This window comes from Heptranchias perlo, chromosome 5 (genome assembly GCF_035084215.1).
Source record: "Heptranchias perlo isolate sHepPer1 chromosome 5, sHepPer1.hap1, whole genome shotgun sequence".
Taxonomy (NCBI): Eukaryota; Metazoa; Chordata; class Chondrichthyes; order Hexanchiformes; family Hexanchidae; genus Heptranchias; species Heptranchias perlo.
This window is the reverse complement of record NC_090329.1, coordinates 21685357-21710263: the sequence shown is the minus strand read 5'-3', so window position 1 is coordinate 21710263 and position 24907 is coordinate 21685357. Positions and strand designations below refer to the sequence as shown.

The window sequence follows — 24907 nt, the reverse complement described above, 5'->3', positions numbered from 1 at the left end:
ATCCTGAGAATGAATTAAAAAAAATACAGAATGAGTCAGTTTGAAGAACTTACACTCCAACAGGCCAAGGCCATTCTCATTATCAGCTGGGACTTCATTCTGGCCTGGATTATATTGCTGACTTGGTGCCACACGACATAGCTCTCATCTTTTTGTAGTTTATGCCAGGCTGTCGTGCATCTGCAGCTTAAAGTGTCATTTTTTCCTTTTCTTTTTGCCCTGTTACAATTAAACTATGGATGAAATCTCTGGATTAAGGGACTAAACCCACATCACCTGTCGCTGTATTCTTCCTAGCATCACATGATCCTGATTCATAGCGGGGCGGGGGGAAATTAAACACCTCCAAGTAATTGGCCAATTTACCGTAGATTCCAGCCCCCTTTGTTGGGCAACTTGGTGTTATAAAGCCGCAACCAGACAAGCTCTGCTCCGACTGCCCGACCTTTAGCAAGTGAATTGGCCGGAAATAAAAGCCCAGTGCTCAAAGTCAGTGCTCCAGATATCAGTATCATATGGAGCAGAGTGAATTCACATTAGTATCACTAGAAGCCAAAGACACTGCTCCCCACTAAAAGGTAAAAGGACTGACTTCCCAATTCTATATTCCAATTGTGCTATAACTGTATAGGGCTCTACTGATAATGCACTATAACTGTAAAAGGCAATACACTAGTGCCCTGTACTCTCCCACCACCGACCTACTACTGTGCGAGTACCCTGTATTCTCCCACTGGTTACTATTAAATCAACTACCTTTCACTTTCACCTGATGTGTTAGTTGAGAAAGTATATTTCAAGTGCTCACAACACAGTATAACTTCTAGCCACAATTCTCCAGGTTTCCTTTATTGTAAATTGTAACATTCACCTTTATATTTTAAATACAACAGATTTGTAATATATAGGGCACTTTTGAGACACATACACTGCTTGAATGCAAATCAACTGAAAAATAGAAAGTGGATCCCACATGAAAGCCAACAGATTAACTCTGCATGCTGATGGACCAGCTTGTCTTTGCCTGCCTGTCAATTTCATATGTTCGTATGCTGTCTCCAGACCAGGATAGATTTCAGAGCTGCTCAATACCCTTTATCCCCCTTGATAATTATTACAGTTCATTTAGGGCCACAGATTCCACTCCAGCCATCAGGTGCCTCCCCTTTCAATAGCTGGCAGGGCACACTTCCAAGAAACAGGAGTGATTCCACCAGTTAATTCACCCACTGTATCCACACGATGGAGCATCACCTCACTAGAATAAGCCAGCGGCATCTAGTAGCCCAGCTGAGCGGCTGAACTTCGACCCTCCTCACCCCTAGGGGAGAACTTCATCTTGTCGTTTTAAACTCTGTATCTCCACATAAGTCTAGGGATTTAGTTCTCTAAGCAACAACTGCTAATCCTCTGCCGTAATAAAGAAGTCAGTAAATGATGAACAATTTATGCCTGGTTGCAGCATCTTCTAAATGCAGTACATCCCACAGATTGTGAATTCTGAACATGATATTACAGCTAGTCCAATGTAAACATTGAGAATGCATAATAAATCTTTCATTATAAATATCTAAACAGGGCTGTTGGATTGCACAACAGGGAAATCATTAGGTGCTGGAGTTGTATTGTGGAACACAATCCTCAATAAAGGTGCAAATCATTAACAACGATACTCATTAAGGTTCGCAATCTTGTAAAAAGAAAATAAGATTCCTTATGATGGTTTTGTTTCCCCTCACGTGCACAGTTTGTATATAAAAGAGTGCGTATTTCCTCCCCAAGTACTTATATAAAAAAAGCCACATTTGGACCACAATTTAAAGACCCTATGTTAATTCCAGTTACTTCCAGAGATTGAGCGTCAGGTCATCAAGAGACAGGTCACTTTAGGATGTTCCAGATTGTTTTAAACCGCAATGCCAGTCTCCAGATTCCTTATAAACGGCTTGCGGTCTTTCAGTCATTAGTTGGCGTGGCAGCGCTGGGAGTTAACGGACGTGCTTGCTGCAAATTTCAAATAAAAGCTCAACAATGACAAATAAACCCTTTTTTAAAAAATGTTTTTAGGACAAAAGTGTGAGATGTGGTTAAGCCCCGTGGATGCTGTGCAACGATTGACATCAGCACTTGCGCTGCCAGTGAAATCACTCCAAGGGTAGATATTCTTCAATCCCGAGCAACTCTTTGACCAGGCGTTCACCAAATTGCACCCGGGTGTAGCGCCTGACGAGATAAGCCTCTGACATCTTGTACAAGACATATGCATTATTGACAGCAATACTGAGGACAAACCAGAACACTTGCTGCCAGGTCTTGTTAGGTTTGTGAGATATAAAGTACCTGTCGAAGAGAAAAAACCCAATTACTGAAGTGCCTTTTTAAAAAAAAATTATACATAATTATATATGTAAAAACGGGGAGAAACTATTTCCATTGACAGGAGGGTCGGTAACCAGAAGGCACAGATTTAAGATAATTGTCAATAGAACCAGGGCGGAGATGAAAAGAAATGTATTTACGCAGTGAGTTGTTATGATCTAGAATGCACTGCCTGAAAGGGTGGTGGAAGCAGATTCAATAGTAACTTTCAAAAGGGAATTGGATAAATACTTGAAAAGGAAACATTTGCAGGGCTATGGGGAAAGAGCAGAAGATTTGAACTAATTGAGTAGCTCTTTCAGAGAGCCGGCATAGACATGATGGGATGAATAGCCTCATTCTGTGCTGTATGATTCTATGACACAGAACTTAGTATTGGTTAAGGAATTTTCACTTCTACATTTTCAAACAGCCAAGAATTTGAGAAGTTGAAAAAAAGTCTAAATTAAAATAAAGAGCCTTCGTCAAACATGCATCCAAGTTCTTAAAGTGCAAGTTCTCTCAACGCAGACCAAATGTCAAACAGTTCATCACACAAATAACAGAACTGACTGCTTGTACCTATTAACTGTATAGCTCCAGTTTATCTGGCTTATCTCAATATGAAGTGCCTTTGCTCAATTAGAAACATATGCTTTCGGCTGCTAAATAATGACATGTTCAGACCCTTCTGAAATAAATCCATGATGGATCAACAGGAGCTGGAAAGAGAAATTCTGAAAAACCCACAGAAGTGGTTCAGAAGTCAGTCCTGACCTCAAACTTAAAGGGTACCAGATAGGGGATGTACAGAAAGCTGATGGGACTTGTCAAAGGGGTTGAAGTATGAGTGTCTGAAGGTGATACTTCCTCATCCTATCTTGACACTCTATCAGAAGAGCCCAAGGGATTATTTGAGTCAGTAGGTTCCCAAAGATGTGGGGAACCAATCTAAACTAGGTCATGTGTGGTGGAGGCAATTAGCATTGATGACAAAGGCTAGGTCAATGAATTAGCCAAGGCTGGAAACCAGGTTGGGTCAAAACATCCACAGAATTTAGCTAACACAAGCCAGATACATTTTCCAAGCTTTAACCCAAACCTGCCTTCAGTTGACAGTGTCTGGAAACAAAGCATGCCAGATCACTCCGACAACCCAGAGCAAATATGTCAGCCTATTGACTCAAGGAATTGTCAAAGTACAAGAACTGCAACCCAAGATCAGTGCCCGTGCTGACAGACACCCCCGACCAAGGTCACAATCAACATGACTTTGGAATAAATCGAGACAATGCTTGCAGTCGTATGCCTGTAGGACTTCGAATCAGATGGTCTGCATCTATGGCCTCAAATTTCCTCCTCATCTTCAGCACTTACATCATCATAGTATTTTTTTTTTCGTTCATGGGATGTGGGCATCACTGGCAAGGCCAGCATTTATTGCCCATCCCTAATTGCCCTTGAGAAGGTGATGGTGAGCCGCCTTCTTGAACCACTGCAGTCCGTGTGGTGAAGGTTCTCCCACAGTGCTGTTAGGTAGGGAGTTCCAGGATTTTGACCCAGCGACGATGAAGGAACGGCGATATATTTCCATGTCAGGATGGTGTGTGACTTGGAGGGGAACGTGCAGGTGGTGTTGTTCCCATGTGCCTGCTGTCCTTGTCTTTCTAGGTGGTAGAGGTCACGAGTTTGGGAAGTGCTGTCAAAGAAGCCTTGGCGAGTTGCTGCAGTGCATCCAGTGGATGGTACACACAGCAGCCACGATGCGCTGGTGATGAAGGGAGTGAATGTTTAGGGTGGTGGATGGGGTGCCAATCAAGCGGGCTGCTTTGTCCTGGATGGTGTCGAGCTTCTTGAGTGTTGTTGGAGCTGCACTCATCCAGGCAAGTGGAGAGTATTCCATCACACTCCTGACTTGTGCCTTGTAGATGGTGGATAGGCTTTGGGGAGACAGGAGGTGAGTCACACGCCACAAAATACCCAGCCTCTGACCTGCTCTTGTAGCCACAGTATTTATGTGGGAGGTCCAGTTAAGTTTCTGGTCAATGGTGACTCCCAGGATGTTGATGGTGGGGGATTTGGCGATGGTAATGCCATTGATTGTCAAGGGGAGGTGGTTAGATTCTGTCTTGTTGGAGATGGTCATTGCCTGGCACGAATGTTACTTGCCACTTATCAGCCCAATCCTGGATGATGTCCAGGTCTTGCTGCATGCGGGCACAGACTGCTTCATTATCTGAGGGGTTGCAAATGGAACTGAACACTGTGCAATCATCAGCGAACATCCCCATTTCTGACCTTATAATGGAGAGAAGGTCAGTACAGAAGGAGGCCATTCAGCCCATCATGCCTGTGCCGGCTCTTTGAAAGAACTATCCAATTAGTCCCATTCCCCTGCTCTTTCCCTATAGCCCTGTAAATCTTTTCCCTTCAAGTATTTATCCAATTCCAATGAAAAGATCGAGGAAATTTGCATTTTAGCGCATTTGGGTACATTTACGCCAGCATTGCGCTACACGCAAATTTCCTTGATCTTTTTAATCACTGCATATCTTACGCCTGCGTCACAGCCCCTCAGATCTCATTTGCATAGCTGCACTGTTCCAGTACACAGAAGTTTCCTGGGGTTTACGCCACTTTTTGCAATCAGTACAACATTACACCGTCCAAAAAAAGTTAATCAGCTTTGCCTAACACTTTAGACAAGTGTAAGTGAGAAGCTGGTGAGCTGAAGAGGGCACCAACTACACTTACTAATGACAGGCTTCCCAGGAACTTTTTAACCCCTTCCTTCACATTATTAAAATCGCTGACACCTGCACTTCATTTTTACCGTAGTGCGTTCCTCTCTTAGGGAACCCTTGACTTCCCTCAGCCCCAAACCCACACTCAGATTGGCTTCAGATAAGAGAGGGCTTTCCCCATGGACACGCTGCTCTATGCCATCAGGAGGAGAAGTTGCAGCAACGTGTCCAGACCAGGAGAATCAGGCAGCCTGGTCGAGGACAGCAGCCCACCATGTAACTACTCTCCTTGACACGTCTAGAGGCCCCACCAGTCCTACAAGGTCCTCCCTGAGGGGCTGTGTACCCGACAGCTGCCCCTCTCCAAGGATGCCATCGGGCATCTCTGCTAAACTTCATTGCAAAGATTTGCAGACTCGATTCACTGTTTCAACTGCAGTCTCCCTGGCGATTAAAGTGACAGCGGCCCTCAGCATATACGGTTCCACAAATTCCAGTCTGCCACAAGGCACCTGTGCAACATTGGCCAGGAAGCAATCAGGGTGTGTGTTCTGCAGGCGATGGGCACCCTCCTTCAGAAGAGAAGCCAAATTCTCCGACATGGGCATCTCCCCCAGGCACAGAGCAGTAGACCTCTGCAAAGTAGCTGGATGGCACGCACATGGCACTGGAGGCACCAACCGAGTAGCTGCTGATGGGTGAATAGGAAGAGGCTCCATTCGATGAATGTCCAGCTCGTCCTCACTTGCCACTGCAAGGGGTATCAGAGGGCAGATTCTGTAGGTCTTCAACTGAAGTAGCAGCACTTCAGCCTCCTCCTACGCACCCTACAAACAGGTGAGTGAGCAAGTGTGTGTAGATTAGGCTGTCAGTTAAGGATAAGGGGGATATGAGGATGTTAGCGTGGAGGAAGGTGCTTTGGGATGTGTAAGGTAATTGGTATGTGTTATTGGAGTGGTATCACCCTTATCCAGAGTTTAGTGTGAAGGGTTAGTATTGTGAGTGTTGCTTTAAATGGGGGAATGGTGCCCGGGGGTGGGGAAGGGTAAGTGTGGTGACATTTTTTTTTATTCGTTCACGGGATGTGGGCGTCGCTGGCAAGGCCGGCATTTATTGCCCTCGAGAAGGTGGTGGTGAGCCGCCTTCTTGAACCGCTGCAGTCCGTGTGGTGACGGTTCTCCCACAGTGCTGTTAGGAAGGGAGTTCCAGGATTTTGACCCAGCGACAATGAAGGAACGGCGATATATTTCCAAGTCGGGATGGTGTGTGACTTGGAGGGGAACGTGCAGGTGGTGTTGTTCCCATGCGCCTGCTGCCCTTGTCCTTCTAGGTGGTAGAGGTCGCGGGTTTGGGAGGTGCTGTCGAAGAAGCCTTGGCGAGTTGCTGCAGTGCATCCTGTGGATGGTGCACACTGCAGCCACAGTGCGCCGGTGGTGAAGGGAGTGAATGTTTAGGGTGGTGGATGGGGTGCCAATCAAGCGGGCTGCTTTATCTTGGATGGTGTCGAGCTTCTTGAGTGTTGTTGGAGCTGCACTCATCCAGGCAAGTGGAGAGTATTCCATCACACTCCTGACTTGTGCCTTGTAGATAGTGGAAAGGCTTTGGGGAGTCAGGAGATGAGTCACTCGCCGCAGAATACCCAGCCTCTGACCTGCTCTCGTAGCCACAGTATTTATATGGCTGGTCCAGTTAAGTTTCTGGTCAATGGTGACCCCCAGGATGTTGATGGTGGGGGATTCGGCAATGGTAATGCCGTTGAATGTCAAGGGGAGGTGGTTAGACTCTCTCTTGTTGAAGATGGTCATTGTCTGGCACTTATCTAGCGCGAATGTTACTTGCCACTTATGAGCCCAAGCCTGGATGTTGTCCAGGTCTTGCTGCATGCAGGCTCGGAAGTGTTTCCACTTCGTGTTTCCACTGCATGCCACCCTCGTGAAGTGTTTCCACTTCTTCCTGCACTGCTGATCAGTCCTGGGTGTGAGGGAGTTGCAGACAGCACGAGTGATGTTGGTGAAAGAATCAGGAGTGTGAGGCTCCTAACTTGTGCATCTTGGAGGGGGGCACGAAGATCTTCAGAGAAGCAGAGTGTTCTACTGGCTGCTGCCCTGCTAATGCACCCAGTGGACTGAGCTGGCAGTTAAGTGGGCATGATGTTTCCAACCTGGACTGATGCTTTGGGTCAGAGATGCCATCAAGTGATTTGGTGGAATTTGCCAGCGATACCACTGAGGGATTATAACTATCAGGAAAGACTGAACAGGTTGGGGCTCTTTTCTATAGAAGAGAAGGCTGAGGGGTGACCTGATAAGGTAGACATAGAGAAAATGTTTCCAATTGTGGGGGAGACCAGAACTAGAGACCATAAATATAAGATCATCACTAATAAATTCAATAGGGAATTCAGGAGAAACTTCTTTACCCAGAGAGTGATGAGAATGTGGAACTCGCTACCATAAGGAGTGGTTGAGGCGAATAGCATAGATGCATTTAAAGGGAAGCTAGATAAACACATGAGGGAGAAAGGAATAAAAGGATATGTTGATAGGGTGAGATGAAGTACGGTGGGAGGAGGTTCGTGTGGAGCATAAACACTGGCAGGGACCTGTTGGGCTGAATGGCCTGTTTCTGTGCTGTAAATACTATAATTCTTCTACCTTGCTGACGCACAGTGTTCTGGTGGGTGTCTGCAGAGTGAGATATGCCTTTGTTACACGGAAGTTTCCTGAGGGGGGTTGAGGTCAGCAACGTACATATTTTCCTCTCAAGTTATACCAGAGCTGCACCAAAAGTCTTCAAATTGACTTACCCCGGGAAACTTGTGTGGAACTTCCTCTGCTGGTGAACTGCATCACTTTCCAGCTCAACAACAGAACAATGACTGCATAACTGACAATCGAAGAAATTCAGGGCCTATGCAGTAGTTTCAGGGAGGAGTTTCAATGAAGGTGTAGGATGGAGAATAACTTGCGTTGTAGAAGTATCTAATGCTTTCTTCCCTGTGTATAAATGATTCTGTGACCAAGTATAATGTTCTCCTATATATCTTGAGTTCTACAAATTGATTTCTCACGAGCGGTAGGTACATCAAGCAATGCTAGCCTGTCTTCAAGGCAAAACGCCTACAAAATGCAATGCAACACTTGAGACCACATTTAATTTTTTTTTAAAAAGGTGCACTCCTCCAGTGTGGGAAGGACCCCCATATAACCAGTATAACATTTTTTCATAAGAATCATGGATGGAAAATGGCCCATTATTGAGAAACAAAATGGGGATATTAATCTCAAAATAATTTATAATGAGAGAAGAGGGTAGCTTTAAAAAAAAGCAGTTGAACGCTACTGTTCTGCCCCAATGGATATCCTCGCAATAGGTTTATTCTGAGGAATTGGGCCGTTATTAGCGGGGATGAAGGACAGCACTCCTTTCCCTTTTCACCTTAGGCCGTAGCTAAATTGCTCGTCAGAATCCAGATCTTCCATTCCTGTGTACGGCAGTCCTGGCTCTTGGTGGGACAGGGCTATGTTTGGCACAGATATTACAAGAGTGAATCGGGCCAACAACCTGCTTTCATATATAGTGCTTTTAACATAGAAAATGTCCCAAGGCACTTTGCAGAGTGGGGTGAAGAAAATGGACGCAGAGCCAAGGGAGGGATTAGGTGGGACGACCAACAGCTGGACGAAACAAGTTTTAAAGAGGCTCGAGAGGCCAGGAAAGTGGAGAGGCAGAGGGGGTTTAGGGAGTGAATTCCAGACAGTGGGACCTAGAATGATGAAGGCACTGCCACCAATGGAGGGGTAAGGGGGGGGTGGTGTAGCACTGTTTAGAGTCCAGATTTGGAGGGGGGACAAAGGCATGGTGTGATTTAAACACAAGGTTGAGAATTTTAAATTTAATTTAATGGGAGGGTCCAGGGGTCACCTAAAACAGATGATCTGGTTATTTATCTCATTGCTGTTCGTGGAACCTTGCTGTGCACAAATTCGCTGCTGCAGTGTAGGAATTGCGGCAGTGACTACACTTCCAACAGTACTTCATTGGCTGTAAAGTGCATTGGGACATCCTGAGGTCATGAAAGGCACAATATAAATTAAAGTTGTTTCTTTTGTATCTCCCTCTGGCCTTGGTATAAATTCTATATCCTTTGTTATATAACACTGCATTTAAAGCTCATACCATGGGCTAAAAACAAATCCTTTCCAAACTACTGCAGACACCACTGGAAAAGGCTCCATAAAGATTGTCGGATCCTATTTTTGGTAATCGACATAATACATCACAGGTGCTTTTACATTGGTGCTTGTGCAGGTCAGATTGGCTCCTTGGGCTCACACTGCTAAATCCAGCTCCTTCATCCCAGCAGTGCAGTTGACTCTTATCTGTGTGAAAAAGTCAAGGACTGGAGGCCAAGGAGCAAAAGATTTGAGACTTGGGAAGTGGGGAAATACAGTGAGGACCTGGAGGCTGTTATTCTGATAGCAGTTAGTTGAGCTGACGATAGCCAATGCATTGCAACGTCTATGCCAAGTTAGTTTCCAGTTGTAGTTAACTTAATCCTATCCTTGACTACATTCAATTAGCCTAATAATTGGACAACATACAGAGCACCAAGATTAAAAGCAGGAGAAGGCTCCCTTTGGAATCCAGATGTGATTTGCCAGAAGAAACTGTAGTTGATGGAACGGTTAGATTCGAAGATAACAATTCATTAGAAAATGCGTTGAACGAGAAGCAATTAAAATATAAACATCTAATGTCTGAGATTGCTGCTCTCGCAGGATTAAGGAATGTTAAGTTCTTGAGATTCATCGTTGGTGCCGGGGTCAAACGGGTGGAGTAAAATATCAAACTAATGCACTTTAGTGAATTGTTATCTTCGAATCTAACCGTTACATCAAACTCTGCAAAGTTCTAGATAATCACACATCTTCCACTTTTAATCTTGGTTCTCTCTACGTTGTCCAACCATATTTCCAAATATCCTTCTTCATGAATCATATAGAATCACAGAATGATACAGCACAGAAGGAGGCTATTCGGCCCACTGTGCCTGTGCTGGCCATTTGAAAAAACTATCCACTCCCCCTTGCTCTTTCCCCATAGCCCTGCCAATTTTTCCTTTTCAAGTATTTATCCAATTCCCTTTTGAAAGTTACTATTGAATCTGTTCCCACCATCTTTTCAGGTAGTGCATTCCAGATCATAACAATTGCTGTGCAAAATTTTTTCTCCTCATTTTGCCTCTAGTTCTTTTGACAATTACCTTAAATCTGTGTCCTCTGGTTATTGACCCTCCTGCCACTGGAAACAGTTTCTCCTTATTTACTCTATCAAAACCCTTCATAATTTTGAACACCTCTAGTAAATCCCCCCTTAACCTTCTCTGCTCTAAAAGGAGAACAATTTCAGTTTTTCCAGTCTCTCCACATAACTGAAGCAACTGAGTTTGAGTACAAATCAGCAAACCTACACCCTAGTTGTTTCTCATGCTTTGCACCTTTCATGGTATCTTTAATGTCTTGAGGAAGCCATGAATTATGTGTCCTACATAAAGTAGCTCACTAAATAGGATGGTTCAAGAGCCAAAACATACATTATGTATAAAATCCATAAATAAACCATAATTCTTCAATCTATTAATGCTACAGCCATGCGTGAAGCAGGTTTTTACTCTGAGAAGGGGTGTTGGGCAGATTTTGAAGTCCATACACAACTAGCAGATAATAGACTGGCATGTCCCTGTATGTACTCACTTGCTGTACTTATCGTCATATTTGCAGATATAGCCAAGGTGTGCAGCAAAAGCCTCTACAGCTAAAGGACAGCGAATCTCTCCACTCTTCCTTCTAATTATGACTCCTGTGGGAACAAAAAGATTTGACAAAATACTACTGTAGTGATTAGAATTATGTAACAACTATCATCTACAATGATAAAATCTGCCACTGATGTTAAAAGTTGAGGATACCATAAGTTCACAAGATTTGATGCCTAGAAATTAGATTACCTGCTAATTACACAAACTATAGCACAGTATCCAGATCCAAGTGCTGAACATTTGTTCTTGCTCAAATGGACTTCTTATGCCTGTGTTTTGATTTCAAACTCTGCACTAGTTGCAGGAAGCTTCTTTTCCCACTGGTCAGATACTCTACTGAGGAGACAGCATCTGAAGTGGGCAGTCTTATTCAAAAGGGGTAACGAAAGATCTTGAAAGCTGAAGACAAAAACGCAGATTACAGGAACTGGAATTCCTATTACCGTCCTAGATTCTCATCTCCCATAAGAGGACTTGTAGTAAAGATCCACCTAATTAATCTTGCCCAGTAGCTCTGTGCTCCATTCAGAACCAAACCCATCTAAACTCTCCAGGTTGACCAGCCAGGTACTCTCCTCATTGTGGTCAAACTCCTTTTCTTCCTGGAGCCCTCTGGTTCCTCTCCAATACTTGGTGCTTCATGTAGTCTTCTCCTTAGGACTCTTCAAAATCATTGCAATGGTTTTTAATGCAACCTTTTCCTTGGGATGCTTTTCAATGCACTCTGCCATTGGTGTGTGTTACTACAGGGGATAGGAACTTCCTTTTCTGGCTTGATCAATACTTAACTGCAATTAGTGCTGACATCTGATGAGTGGATGATTCAACTTACCATGTCAGCAAGTTACTAATCAATGGCTCTAAAAGAGGCTCTGCAATAGGTGAACACTCTAATTGCCTAGCTATCACCAAACGTGTCAAATATAGAACTTCTTTATTACTCCTGAATACATTGATGCCCCGCCCTATCTCTGTAACCTCCTCCAGCCCTACAACCCTCCGAGATCTCTGCGCTCCTCCAATTCTGGCTTCTTGGGCATCCCCGATTTTCATCGCTCCACCACTGGCGGCCGTGCCTTCAGTTGCCTAGGCCCCAAACTCTATGATTCCCTCCCTAAACCTCTCTGTCTCTCTACCTCTCTCTCCTCCTTTAAGATGCTCCTTAAAACCTACCTCTTTGACCAAGCTTTTGGTCACCTGTCCTAATATCTCCTTATGTGGCTCGGTGTCAAATTTTGTTTGATATTGGTCCTGTGAAGTGCCATCGGACGTTTTACTACGTTAAAGGTGCTATATAAATGCAAGATGTTGTTGTTGACGGAGCTACAAAAAGGTTGGATTTGAAAATTCCCAAAGACAGACACATTGAGCATCGCCTGGTGGCGGCAGGAAACTCTCCTTCAGCCAACACAGAAAGCTTGAAACCAGAAGTTGGCATTAAACAAAAGCTCTCTAGAAACTTAAAACACCAAAAGAATTTTACAAAGCCAACCTCAAGTGATGCCAAGTCCAGGAGGAAAAGGGTTGAAAGTGAGTGGTCTTACTACATGCATCAAGGAAAGGCCACAGGGAACCCAGGCAAAAGTGTTGCAGCAGATTCCACTGACTTCAGCAGTTGTATCAGTTACCTTTCCTATAGTATGTGGAACACGATGAATGGGATTGACATCAAGTGTTGCAGGAATGTAACCCCAGAATTCTGGCCATTATTCCCACAATCAGCTCCTCTAGTTGATTTTCCTGTAACCAGCTATAGAACTTGCATTCTATAAGAAGTCATGGTTAGTGGGAAAACAAACATTAATCATGGCCAGAGAGCCCAAAAATAAAGAGTCTGATTCATTTTGAATACCCCTAGTTACTGGGTACAAAGGTTTTAAGAACACTTACCTTCTTTGAATGGAGAGTAAGCATTTGAGAGAAAGTAGAACTGTCCTTTGTTGGACCAGCTGATTAGGGACATGTTTCCTTTCATTCTCACCCTGTATTGGCCACGAGCTTGTGGAACCTCAGGGTTAACGAGCATCGACTGTGGCAGTCCTGTACAGTCACTCTTCCTGGAGCTCAAAAGTCCACAACAATAAATCCCTGCAGGGAAAGAGAAACAATCCAAATCGGAATTAAACAACCCAAGCCATAAAGTGGACCAGTTATGGTTGCTAAATTTGCTGATGACACAAAGGTAGATAGGAAAGTAAGTTGTGAAGAGGACATAAGAAGTCTGCAAAGGGATATAGATAGTTAAATGAGTGGGCAAAAATTTGGCAGATGGAGTATAATGTGGGAAAATGTGAACTTGTCCACTTTGGCAGGAGGAATAGAAAAGCAGTATATTATTTAAATGGAGAGAGATTGTAGAACTCTGAGGTACAGAGGAATCTGGGTGTCCTAGTACATCACAAAAAGTTAATTATGCAGGCACAGCAAGTGATCAGGAAGGCAAATGGAATGTTGTCATTTATTGCAAGGCGAATGGAATATAAAAGTAGAGATGTTTTGCTACAGTTGTACTGGGCATTGGTGAGACCACATCTAGAATACTGTGTGCAGTTTTGGTCTCCTTATTTAGGAAAGTACATAATTGCTTTAGAGGTGGTCCTGAGAAGGTTCACTTGACTGATTCCTGGGACGAGGACGTTATCTTATGAGGAAAGGTTGGACAAGTTGGGCCTGTATACATGAGTTTAGAAGAATGAGAGGTGATCTTATTGAAACATATAAGATCCTGAGAGGATTTGAAGGGGTAGATGCTGAGAAGATGTTTCCCCTTGTGGCAGAGACTAGAACTAGAGGCCACAGTTTAAAAATAAGGGGTCTCCCATTTAAGATGGAGATGAGGAGAAATTTCTTCTCAGAGGGTCGTGAGTCTGTGGAACTCCCTTCCCCAGAGAGCGGTAGAGCCAGGGTCATTGAATATTTTTAAGGCTGAGTTAGATAGATTCCTGATTAACAAGGGGGTCAAAGGTTATAGTAGGGAAAGTAGGGTTGAGGTCGCAATCAGATCAGCCATGATCTTAACAAATGGCAGAGCAGGCTCGAGGGGTCGAATGGCCTACTGCTGTTATTAATTTGTATGTTCATATATCTATTTGTGGGGAGGTGCACTTTACTGATTGAAACCTAAAAGTCAGAATCAAGCTGCTACAAATTACACTGATATTATCACTAATATAGCAACAAATACCCATGGATGTTCACGTGATAAAAATATGGCTCAACCACAGTAATAAAACTGCACAACATAAGAACACATGCATGCAGGAACTAAAGCAAAGTACTAACGCTGAAAATGAGAGAATTGCAGGGAGACCTGCTATATATGAAAAATAAGTATATTTCTGTAGAACAAAGTTCCCAGGACCAGGGCCCAATCCAAGAATCTGGGGGAGAAAATGTGCAAAAGTGTGAAGAGTTTTTTTTTCCTAAAAGGGAGATAATATTTATTCAGACAGGAAAGGAGAGATGGGAATGAGAGTACTTGAGACAAGTCTACAGATACCTTGGTTGGCAAAAACTACTTACAACTTCATCTCCCATTAATGTCCCTAACTTATTCCATTGTATTCTTCTGAAGAGCAGATTACTCCAGACCCCCCCCAACACCACTGCTCCCCTCGGACCCCCCGACCCCACCATTCCTCTCTAATTCTTCCCCCCCCAACCCACCACCATGGACCCACCCCAGGGAGCCCTCTTCCCCCCTTTCCACCCAGGGAGCCCTGCCCCCCACCCCACCTTCACCTCTCCACATAGGGAGCTCTCCACCTCTCACCTCACCTCTCCACACACAAAACCATATTCTTTCCACAAAGAGCTTGACCATTTTACAAACTAACATCACCGTGTATTTAAATTATAAAACAGATGGCAGAAGTGATTACAATGAAATCTGCCATCTGCTCCACATTATATACACCATACAAAATGCAGATTTGTGAACTACCTCTAGGCATTAATTTCACCCTCAGGCTCAGATAAGTGTTACAGCCATCTTGAGCTTCCCATCATGGTTTATGCCAGCCCAACTTTGAGATGAGATTACAGTATTAACATTCCACCTCATTTAGAAATGTGTACAGCGCTCCTTGTCAGTGAAGGCACCATCCAGTGCTGAGCTACTCAAAACACAGACAGACTCAGGTGTGATCTCCAGTCTGTACGGAGTTGGCTGATCTCAGTTGGGACACTGCAATTGGTGTCAGCAACCTGGCCTGGGGATTGGGGAGGGGGTGGGGGGAGCCAAGCACAGAAATCAGCCAAGGTTCCCGTCCCGATTCCTACCCAGTGACTTCTGCTGGTAAATGCGGATGTGGATGTCACAAGACGACAGGCTTGGCCACGATCAAAAAAATTAAAAGCTTTCATACAATGAATGCCCACTTGGGCAAGGTACCAGAGAGAGCTGGTGGCCATGGAATGACAGCAAGTTATAGTGCCTTCAAGGGGAGGGGAAGCGGCGTAGGGGTGAAGAGGGGGCGGGGAAGATAGAAACAAGACAAAATCAGGTGGAGAAAAAAAATGTTCATTCCCATAGCATCTTACATTTCTAACAATGATTATTAAAGCACAACCACTAAAACTTAGGACTGAACATTAATGAAGGCAATCTCCTTCCAGAGGCATTCAACAATAAAAAGGCCAAATCGTATGTTCAGTGAAACAATCCTTTGAATTTCTTTGAAGTTATCTTGCTTCACACTGATATTCCAAACTATCCGGCACCAGCCACAATATTTCACGCTTTTTACTACTAACCTCTTTTCTCAAACTCTTCAAAAAGGTTTAGGCTGGTGATGCTGGGCCCAGTATAGATGATGTAGTTTTTCCCAGTCAAATTCTGGCAAAGGCTTTTTGCTACAAGACTGTGGAGCTGTGGTCTGTTCTTCAAAGTATCCAGCCCATCTGAGACCGTTCCTTCCTTCAAATGAACGTAAACCTAAATGGAAAAGGGGAGCAAAAAGACAGAACACATTTAACATGTTTGTTTGCAGATTCTTTCCCATTTTCATTGCAGCAAGAAATTCCATTCGATGATGCACACACTTAGTCACAACACAAAAAATATACCTTCTCTGCCTCCTCCATTTGTCACAATAGATTGTCTTCAGATGTGCTAATCTCTTATTAATGCAGCACTGAGACTTCAGCAACAGTCGTCGATTTTTAACTCTGCCACACTGCACTCCATGCAAGTTTTTTTAAACTTGCATGCTTAAACCTAATGGATTAGACTTCTATAAAAGCCTCCTTTATCTTTCCCTATCCTTCACGGTCGATCCAGTGGAGGGAATTATCTCATCACTTGTGCTCCAACTTGCATATCCATTTACTCCCAAAATGGGTATCTGGCACCAAATACTGTGCACGCCCAGCTCCCCCCACAACATTCAAGGAGCTCACTACTAAAAGTATTATTTGCTTTGGTCCTCCTACAGTCTCTGCTCCTGGAAAGTTGAGAGAATCATTTAGGAAACAATTGGATGCAGCAGTGAGGGGACAGTACAGTATTTCATTTCACAGTTATGAAGGGTTTTGATAGAGTAGAGAGAGAGAAACTGTTTCCACTGGCAGGAGGATCAGCAACCAGAGGACACAGATTTAAAGGTAATTGGCATAAGAACCAGGAGGGAGATGAGAATTGTTTTTATACAGTGAGTTATGATGATCTGGAATGCACTGCCTGAAAGGGTGGCGGAAGCAGATTCAATAGTAATATACTTGAAAAGGAAAAATTTGCAGGGCTATGGGGAAAGAGCAGGGAATGGAATTAATTGGATAGCTCTTTCAAAGAGCTGGCATAGGCACGATGGGCCAAATGGCCTTCGCCTGTACTGTGAGATTCTATGGCAGACTTCACAATCGCAGCATGCAGCAAGTTAAAAATAGAAGACTGTACTATTCAAGGGTATGCAGATGTACATTAGTAATAAGCTTTTGTTTGTTGAAACAAGATTCTTTTATCTTGGAAACATCCTATCAATACCAGAGTAAGAATGAGCCACACCATAAAAAGCCTTGAATCCAGTGGATGCACTTAGCATCATAGCTTTTAAAGGCGTTAGAGTCGTAACAAGTCCATAGGAGAAAAAAAAACATGATTGGCTCAATTAACCCACTTAAGTGACCAATCAAATATCTATTTGGCTGAGGGTGCTTTTACGCTTCAGGTTTATCATGAGAAATAGGAGCAGGTGTAGGCCATATGGCCCCTTGAGCCTGCTTCACTGTTCAATAAGATCATGGCTGATCTTCGACCTCAACTCCACTGTCCAGCCCGATCCCCATATCCCTTGATTCCCTTAGAGTCCAAAAATCTGTCTATCTCAGCCTTGAATATACTCAATGACTCAGCATTCACAGCCCTCTGAGGTAGAGAATTCCAAAGATTCACAACCCTGAGTGAAGAAATTCCTCCTCATTTCAGACTTAAATGGCCGACCCCTTAGCCTAAGACCATGCCGCCTAGTTCTAGACTCTCCAGCCAGAGGAAACAACCTCTCAGCATCTACCCTGTCAAGCCCCCTCAGAATCTTATATGTTTTAACTAGATCACCTCTCATTCTTCTAAACTCCAGAGAGTATAGGCCCATTCCACTCAACCTCTCCTTGTAGGAAAACTCATCCCAAGAATCAATCTAGTGAACCTTCGTTGCACCGCCTCCAAGGAAAGTATATCCATCCTTAGATAAGGAGACCAAAACTGTACACAGTACTCCAGGTGAGTTCTCACCAAATCCCTGTACAACTGCAGCAAGACTTCCTTACTCTTGTACTCCAACCCCAATCATTGGTACAAAGCAGCAGCAGCTTTTTGAGTGATGTGTTGCACAAACGACGTTAAAGCCTGACCGGTCTCTAAAACAAAGTGGAGTAAGACTCCCTGCTCCAGGGACTATCACTCTGCTTCTGTCTCAGATTGGACCCTGACTCCCAATTTAGGCTACATTCAAACTATAAACGTCATCAAATCAAATGAAATAAATAGCAGCAGTGAAGCACAAGTAATAAGCAATCAAATGGGTGCCATCCGTGGCTCAATGTGAGCACTCTTCCCTCTGGGTCAGAAGGTCGTGGGTTCAAGCCCCACTGCAGAGACTTGAGCACATAATCCAGGAAGACACTTCAGTGCTGCACTGTGGGAGTGCTGCACTGTGGGAGTGCTGCACTGTGGGAGGTGCCGTCTTTCAGATGAGACATTAAACCAAGACCCTATCTGCCTGTTCGCATGGACATAGAAGATCCCATGGCAGCATTCAAAGAGGAGCAGGGAGCTTTTCTGGTGTCTTGCCGAACATTCATCACATCCCACCAGGGGGTGGGGAAATGTAAACAGAGCTATTATCTGATTCCTGTTTGAGACCTTGCTGGCCTCAAACCAGCTGGTACTTTTACCTGCACTTCAAAAAGAACCTACTGGGTGTTTTTTTTATTCGTTCATGGGATGTGGGCGTCGCTGGCAAGGCCAGCATTTATTACCCATCCCTAATTGCCCTCGAGAAGGTGGTGGTGAGCCAACTTCTTGAATCGCTGCAGTCCATGTGGTGAAGGTTCTCACACAGTGCTGCTAGGTAGAGAGTTCCAGGATTTTGATCCAGCAACGATGAAGGAACTGCGATATACTTCCAAGTCGGGATGGTGTGGAACTTGGAGAGGAACGCGCAGGTGGTGTTGTTCCCATGTGCCTACTGCCCTTGTCCTTCTAGGTGGTAGAGGTTGTGGGCTTGAGAGGTGCTGTTGAAGAAGCCTTGGCGAATTGCTGCAGTGCATCCTGTGGATGGTACATACTGCAGCCATGGTGCACCACTAGTGAAGGGAGTGAATGTTTAGGGTGGTGGATGGGATGCCAATCAAGCTTTGTGCTGGATGGTGTCGAGCTTCTCGAGTGTTGTTTGAGCTCATCCAGGCAAGTGGAGAGTATTCCATCATACTCCTGACTTGTGCCTTGTAGATGGTGGAAAGGCTTTGGGAAGTCAGGAGGTGAGTCACTTGCTGCAGAATACCCAGCCTCTGACCTGCTCTTGTAGAAACAGTATGTGTGTGGCTGGTCAATGGTGACCCCCAGGATGTTGATGGTGGGGGATTCGGCAATGGTGATGCCATTCAATGTCATGGGGAGATGGTTAGACACTCCCTTATTGGAGATAGTCATTACCTGGCACTTGTCTGGTGCAAATGTTACTTGCCACTTATCAGTCCAAGCCTGGATGTTGTCCAGATCTTGCTGCAGCGGGCACGGACTGCTTCATAATCTAAGGGGTTGCGAATGGAACTGAACACTGTGCAATCATCAGCGAACATCCACCGTTCTGACCTTACTGGGTGTGAAGAGCTTTGGGGTGTCCTGAAGACATAAAAGATGCGATATAAATGCAAATCTTTCTTTGCCTCCTTCATATGCTTTTCCTCCCTTACTGAGATTTCCATTGATAATGCATCACTCCTTTTGTTCCCTTTTGCCTAAAAAAGGGCTGCATGAGCATCTATTAGACTCTGAAAAATCTTGGGCTTGTCCTTTGGCTCTCCAGCACAGTTTGTCTTCTCCTTTGCTCTCCCAGCAACCTCCCAGGGTCAGATCCAATCACATGACAAAAGAATTGATTTATGATGTAATTCGAGGCTAGATTAGAAGGGTCTGTGGGATGACTTTCACTTCATTGGATTGGCTGGAAATTCAAGCCATAAGGTACAAGTACTCCCCCTATAGCAGCCTTGGTTTGCCTAGACAATTGGGCAAACCGGATAAAAACATTTTCCCAAAGTAAATGTGTTAATTATGTATATTTCTTGATAGCTTGGCCAGGAATATTAATCTGCCTGGCTATTTCGTCACTATGATTGCAAGAAATTAGGCACAAGTTGAATGCATTCAGAATTATTCCAACCTCTGTGGTGGCAACAAAATGCTTCCCCCTCACCACTTTTCCCTCCTCAGCACTTACTGCTGAGGGGCAGGGGGGGGGGGGCGCGGTAGTAACCTGCTCCTCACTGCAGTTGCAGGCCAGTGGCAAACAAACTTCTCCATGGAGTTAGCTTCTCTAATTCAGTGCACATCAACATTTATTGAATGTAGACAGGATGAGTCACAATAAGTGCACAGAAAGACGTCATTTAAAATTTTTATTTTGCCTAACTTACTTCTGCTAACAAAGCAATTCACAGAACCAAAAATATTTTGAGGGGGGGGGGGGATAAAAAAAGAGACGGGGAGAGTAGGAAGAAAAGAGTGGCTGAAAAATAGTTTATTTTTTATTCGTTCATGGGATGCGGATGTCACTGGCAAGGCCAGCATTTATTGCCCATCCCTAATTGCCCTCTAGAGGTGGTGGTGAGCCAACTTCTTGAATCACTGCAGTCCGTGTGGTGAAGGTTCTCCCACAGTGCCGTTAGGTAGGGAGTTCCAGGATTTTGATCCAGGAACGGCAATATATTTCCGAGTCGGGGTGGTGGGTGACTTGGAGGGGAACGCGCAGGTGGTGTTGTTCCCATGTGCCTACTGCCCTCGTCCTTCGAGGTGGTAGAGGTCGCAGGTTTGGGAGGTGATGTCAAAGAAGCCTTAAAACTATCTTTCATGTGAAAAAACTAAAATAGGCCTTAATATTCAGTTACAAAAGTAGAGAACGTTTTCAATAACGTCACCTGACAGATGAAGCCAGTTGCCGCACATTGCCTCACCCAGAGACTAAACTTTCGCTTTTTCCTTTTACGTAATTCCCGATCTGTACACGTGGCAATGAAGAGTGGATCTTCATCAATTAGTGGTTCATGAAGTACCTGAAATACAAAAGATACATCCACAGATTAATGAAAAACTGTTCTCACACAACCTTAAAACCTCAAATTACAGGTAGTTTTTAAAAAAAAGTTATCAGTAATTCACCATTTAATAAATTCTCGATAAAAGTAATCCATGAATCTGGAATTCCAGTTAATACGACTGTGCTGAAATAGTACAAGCAAGTGATATGCTGGTCAATCACAATAGCCCTTCTTTGCACTACTATTGATGGGACCCATCTAAAAAGAACTGGCTAACATAATTTATTCATTGCATAAGAAATACAAACCTCTCTTGGGAAGAGACTGGCATCCAGCACTTGGAAGGAAGACAATCACACTCAAATACAAATGAAAAATTTCAGCAGCATTTGGGAATCAAGTCCCAGCCAATCAATCCAGCTCTCATCTATACCGGTGCTAAATCTCTAGGAAACGCAAGATGGGCACCAGTTGAATGAACACTTCCTAGAAGCTCTTGCATGACTCAGTCTTATTCAACAGCACACCCGACAACACACTTCCTTAAACAAAAATGACAATTAATATAGCTTGATATCATAGTGCTTTACTGAATTCGAATCGCAGTCCATCACCAGCTAGGGAAATTTCACAATTTCTTTCCAGGCTACTAAATACAGTACATGGTGTTTAAGGAGGACATCATCCCGATCGACGACAGGACAGTTGCTAAGAGTGTAGGAAAATTTACAATCGTTCAAATGACGGATGCTGCCTTAATGAGTTATGAAGCATTATTTGGGCAGAGCAATGTGGCCTTTATTATTGTCTAACTTGTGTTTCTCCTCGCCTGAAAGTGTTCCAATGTTGACTTTGGACAACAAAAGTGGTCGTATTCCACCCCTCAAGACGACTTCAGCTTTATGAGGACATATGAATCCCCGGGGTTGGTTCTGGGCATTGGCAAATCCCACAAAAGGAGGGTAGTCCATAGAAATTCATTTCACTGTATTTGATCAGAATCATAGTGCAGGTATTTAAATTCTACTGATAAAAAAAACAGAACTTGTTGAATATGGGCACGAAGCTGTTGTGTGTGACTATAAATCCATCAGGCAGTGAGGTTGTTTGCACCCCCATCTGCTTTCTTTTTATCTTCTCTGCAATGCCCAAGTCCCAAATCTGGCTGGCCCCAACCTTGTTAGTGAGGCCAAATCCCAGCTGGCACTGCTGCTTTTCGAATGATCCATTTAAACAAAGTAATTAACAAAACTGCACACACTCAATACCATGTCGGTCTGAGACAATGGAGAGGCCAACACATTTCAGAGAGATTCACACCTCTAATGTTAGGAGTGCGTTCATTCATTGAGCACAGCATAGGGGCCAGCTCATCAATATAGTTGCCATGGCCTCCACACTAAGGGGAAAGTGATTGTTTTGATGAATCACATCTTGGCACGGAGAGCCGGGACATGGGCAGAGGTTAAGCTTTTGACTCGTATTCTCTCTCTGCCTCTCTAGTAAATTGGAGTTTGAAAGAGTCATAAGAACATAAGAAATAGGAGTGGCCGCCACTTTTTTTTATTCGTTCATGGGATGTGGGCATCGCTGGCAAGGCCAGCAGTTATTGCCCATCCCTAAATGCCCTTGAGAAGGTGGTGGTGAGCTGCCTTCTTGAACCGCTGCAGTCCGTGTGGTGAAGGTTCTCCCACAGTGCTGTTAGGTAGGGAGTTCCAGGATTTTGATCCAGCGACGATGAAGGAACGGCGATATATTTTCAAGTCGGGATGGTGCGTGACTTGGAGGGGAATGTGCAGGTGGTGTTGTGCCCATGTGCCTGCTGCCCTTATCCATCTAGGTGGTAGAGGTGATGGGTTTGGGATGTGCTGTCGAAGAAGCCTTAGCGAATTGCTGCAGTGCATCCTGTAGATGGTACACACTGTAGCCACAGTGCGCCGGTGAAGGAAGTGAATGTTTAGGGTGGTAGATGGGGTGCCAATCAAGCGGGCTGCTTTGTCCTGGAAGGTGTCGAGCTTCTTGAGTGTTGTTGGAGCTGCACTCATCCAGGCAAGTGGAGAGTATTCCATCACACTCCTGACTTGTGCCTTGTAGACGATGGAAAGGCTTTGGGGAGTCAGGAGGTGAGTCACTCGCCCCAGAATACCCAGCCTCTGACCTGCTCTTGTAGCCACAGTATTTATATGGGTGGTCCAGTTAAGTTTCTGGTCAATGGCGACCCCCTGGATGTTGATGGTGGGGGTTTCGGCGATGGTAATGCCGTTGAACGTCAAGGGGAGTTGGCTAGACACTCTCTTGTTGGAGGTGGTCATTGCCTGGCACTTGTCTGGAGCGAATGTTACTTGCCGCTTATCAACCCAAGCCTGGATGTTGTCCAGGTCTTGCTGCATGCAGGCACAGACTGCTTCATTATTTGAGGGGTTGCGAATGGAACTGAACACTGTGCAATCGTCAGCGAACATCCCCATTTCTGACCTTATGATGGAGGGAAGGTCATTGATGAAGCAGCTGAAGATGGTTGCGTCTAGGACACTGTCCTGGGGCTGAGATGATTGGCCTCCAACAACCACTACCATCTTCCTTTGTGCTAGGTATGACTCCAACCACTGGAGAGCTTTCCCCGATTCCCATTGACTTCAATTTTACTAGGGCTCCTTGGTGCCCCACACGGTCTTGCTGCCTTGATGTCAAGGGCAGTCAGTCTCACCTCACCTCTGGAATTCAGCTCTTTTGTTCAGGGTTGGACCAAGGCTGCAACGAGGTCTGGAGCTGAGTGGTCCTAGCGGAACCCAAACTGAGCATCGGTGAGCAGGTTATTGGTGAGTAAGTGCCGCTTTGCTGATGACTGAAAGTAGACTGATGGGGCGGTAATTGGCCGGATTGGATTTGTCCTGCTTTTTGTGGACAGGACATACCTGGGCAGTTTTCCACATTGTCAGGTTTGATGCCAGTGTTGTAGCTGTACTGGAACAGCTTGGCTAGAGGCGCGGCTAGTTCTGGAGCACAAGTCTTCAGCACTACAGCCGGGATGTTGTCGGGGCCCATAGCCTTTGCTGTATCAAGTGCACTCAGCCGTTTCTTGATATCACGTGAAGTGAATCGAATTGGCTGAAGACTGGCTTCTGTAATGGTGGGGATATCAGGGAGGAGGCCAATATGGATCATCCACTCGGCACTTGTGGCTGAAGATGGTTGCAAACGCTTCAGCCTTGTCTTTTGCACCCATGTGCTGGATGCCGCCATCATTGAAGATGGGGATGTTTACAGAGCCTCCTCCTCCCATTAGTTGCTTAATTGTCCAACACCATTCACGACTGGATGTGGCAGACTGCAGAACTTTGATCTGATCCGTTGGTTGTGGAAGTGCTTAGATCTGTCTATAGCATGTTGCTTCCGCTGTTTAGCATGCATGTAGTCCTGTGTTATAGCTTCACAAGGTTGGCACCTCATTTTTCAGTTCGCCTGGTGCTGCTCCTGGCATGCTCTTCTACACTCCTCGTTGAACCAGGGTTGATCCCCTGGCTTGTTGGTAATGGTGGAGTGAGGAATATGCCAGGGCATGAGGTTACAGATTGTGCTGGAATACAATTCTGCTGCTGCCGATGGCCCACAGCGCCTCATTGATGCCCAGTTTTGAGCTGCTAGGTCTGTTCTGAATCTACCCCATTTAGCACGGTGATAATGTCACACAACACATTGGATGGTGTCCTCAGTGTGAAGACAGGACCTCGTCTCCACAAGGACTGTGCGGTGGTCACTCCTACCAATACGGTCATGGACAGATGCATCTGCAGCAGGTTGATTGGTGAGGACGAGGTCAAGTAGGTTTTTCCCTTCTGTTGGTTTGCTCACCACCTGCCCCAGGCCCAGTCTGGTAGCTATGTCCTTCAGGACTCGGCCAGCTGCGTCCATAGTGGTGCCACTGAGCCACTCTTCGTGATGGACATTGAAGTCCCCCACCCAGAATACATTCTGTGCCCTTGCTACCCTCAGTGCTTCCTCCAAGTGGTGCTCAACATGGAGGACGACTGATTCATCAGCTGAGGGAGGGCGATCGGTGGTAATTAGCAGGAGGTTTCCTTGCCCACGTTTGACCCGATGCCATGAGATTTCATGGGGTCTGGAGTCAATGTTGAGTACTCCCAGGGCCACTCCCTCCTGATTGTATATCACTGTACCGCCACCTCTGATGGGTCTGTCCTGCCGGTGGGACAGGACATACCCAGGG

General features: G+C 44.9%; 1 protein-coding gene across 1 annotated transcript in view; it reads right to left on the bottom strand.

Annotated features, from left to right (window-relative positions):
- Positions 1 to 833: 833 nt before the first annotated feature.
- pgbd5 (piggyBac transposable element derived 5) overlaps positions 834 to 24907 on the bottom strand; it is a 55111-nt gene continuing 31037 nt past the window's right edge. The window contains exons 3-7 of the mRNA XM_067983710.1: positions 20560 to 20694; positions 15679 to 15859; positions 12814 to 13011; positions 10859 to 10964; positions 834 to 2340 (exon numbers count right to left, since the gene is read on the bottom strand). Coding sequence (XP_067839811.1) covers positions 2145 to 2340; positions 10859 to 10964; positions 12814 to 13011; positions 15679 to 15859; positions 20560 to 20694 — 816 coding nt within the window. The 3' untranslated portion in view covers positions 834 to 2144. The remainder of the gene's footprint in view (positions 2341 to 10858; positions 10965 to 12813; positions 13012 to 15678; positions 15860 to 20559; positions 20695 to 24907) is intronic.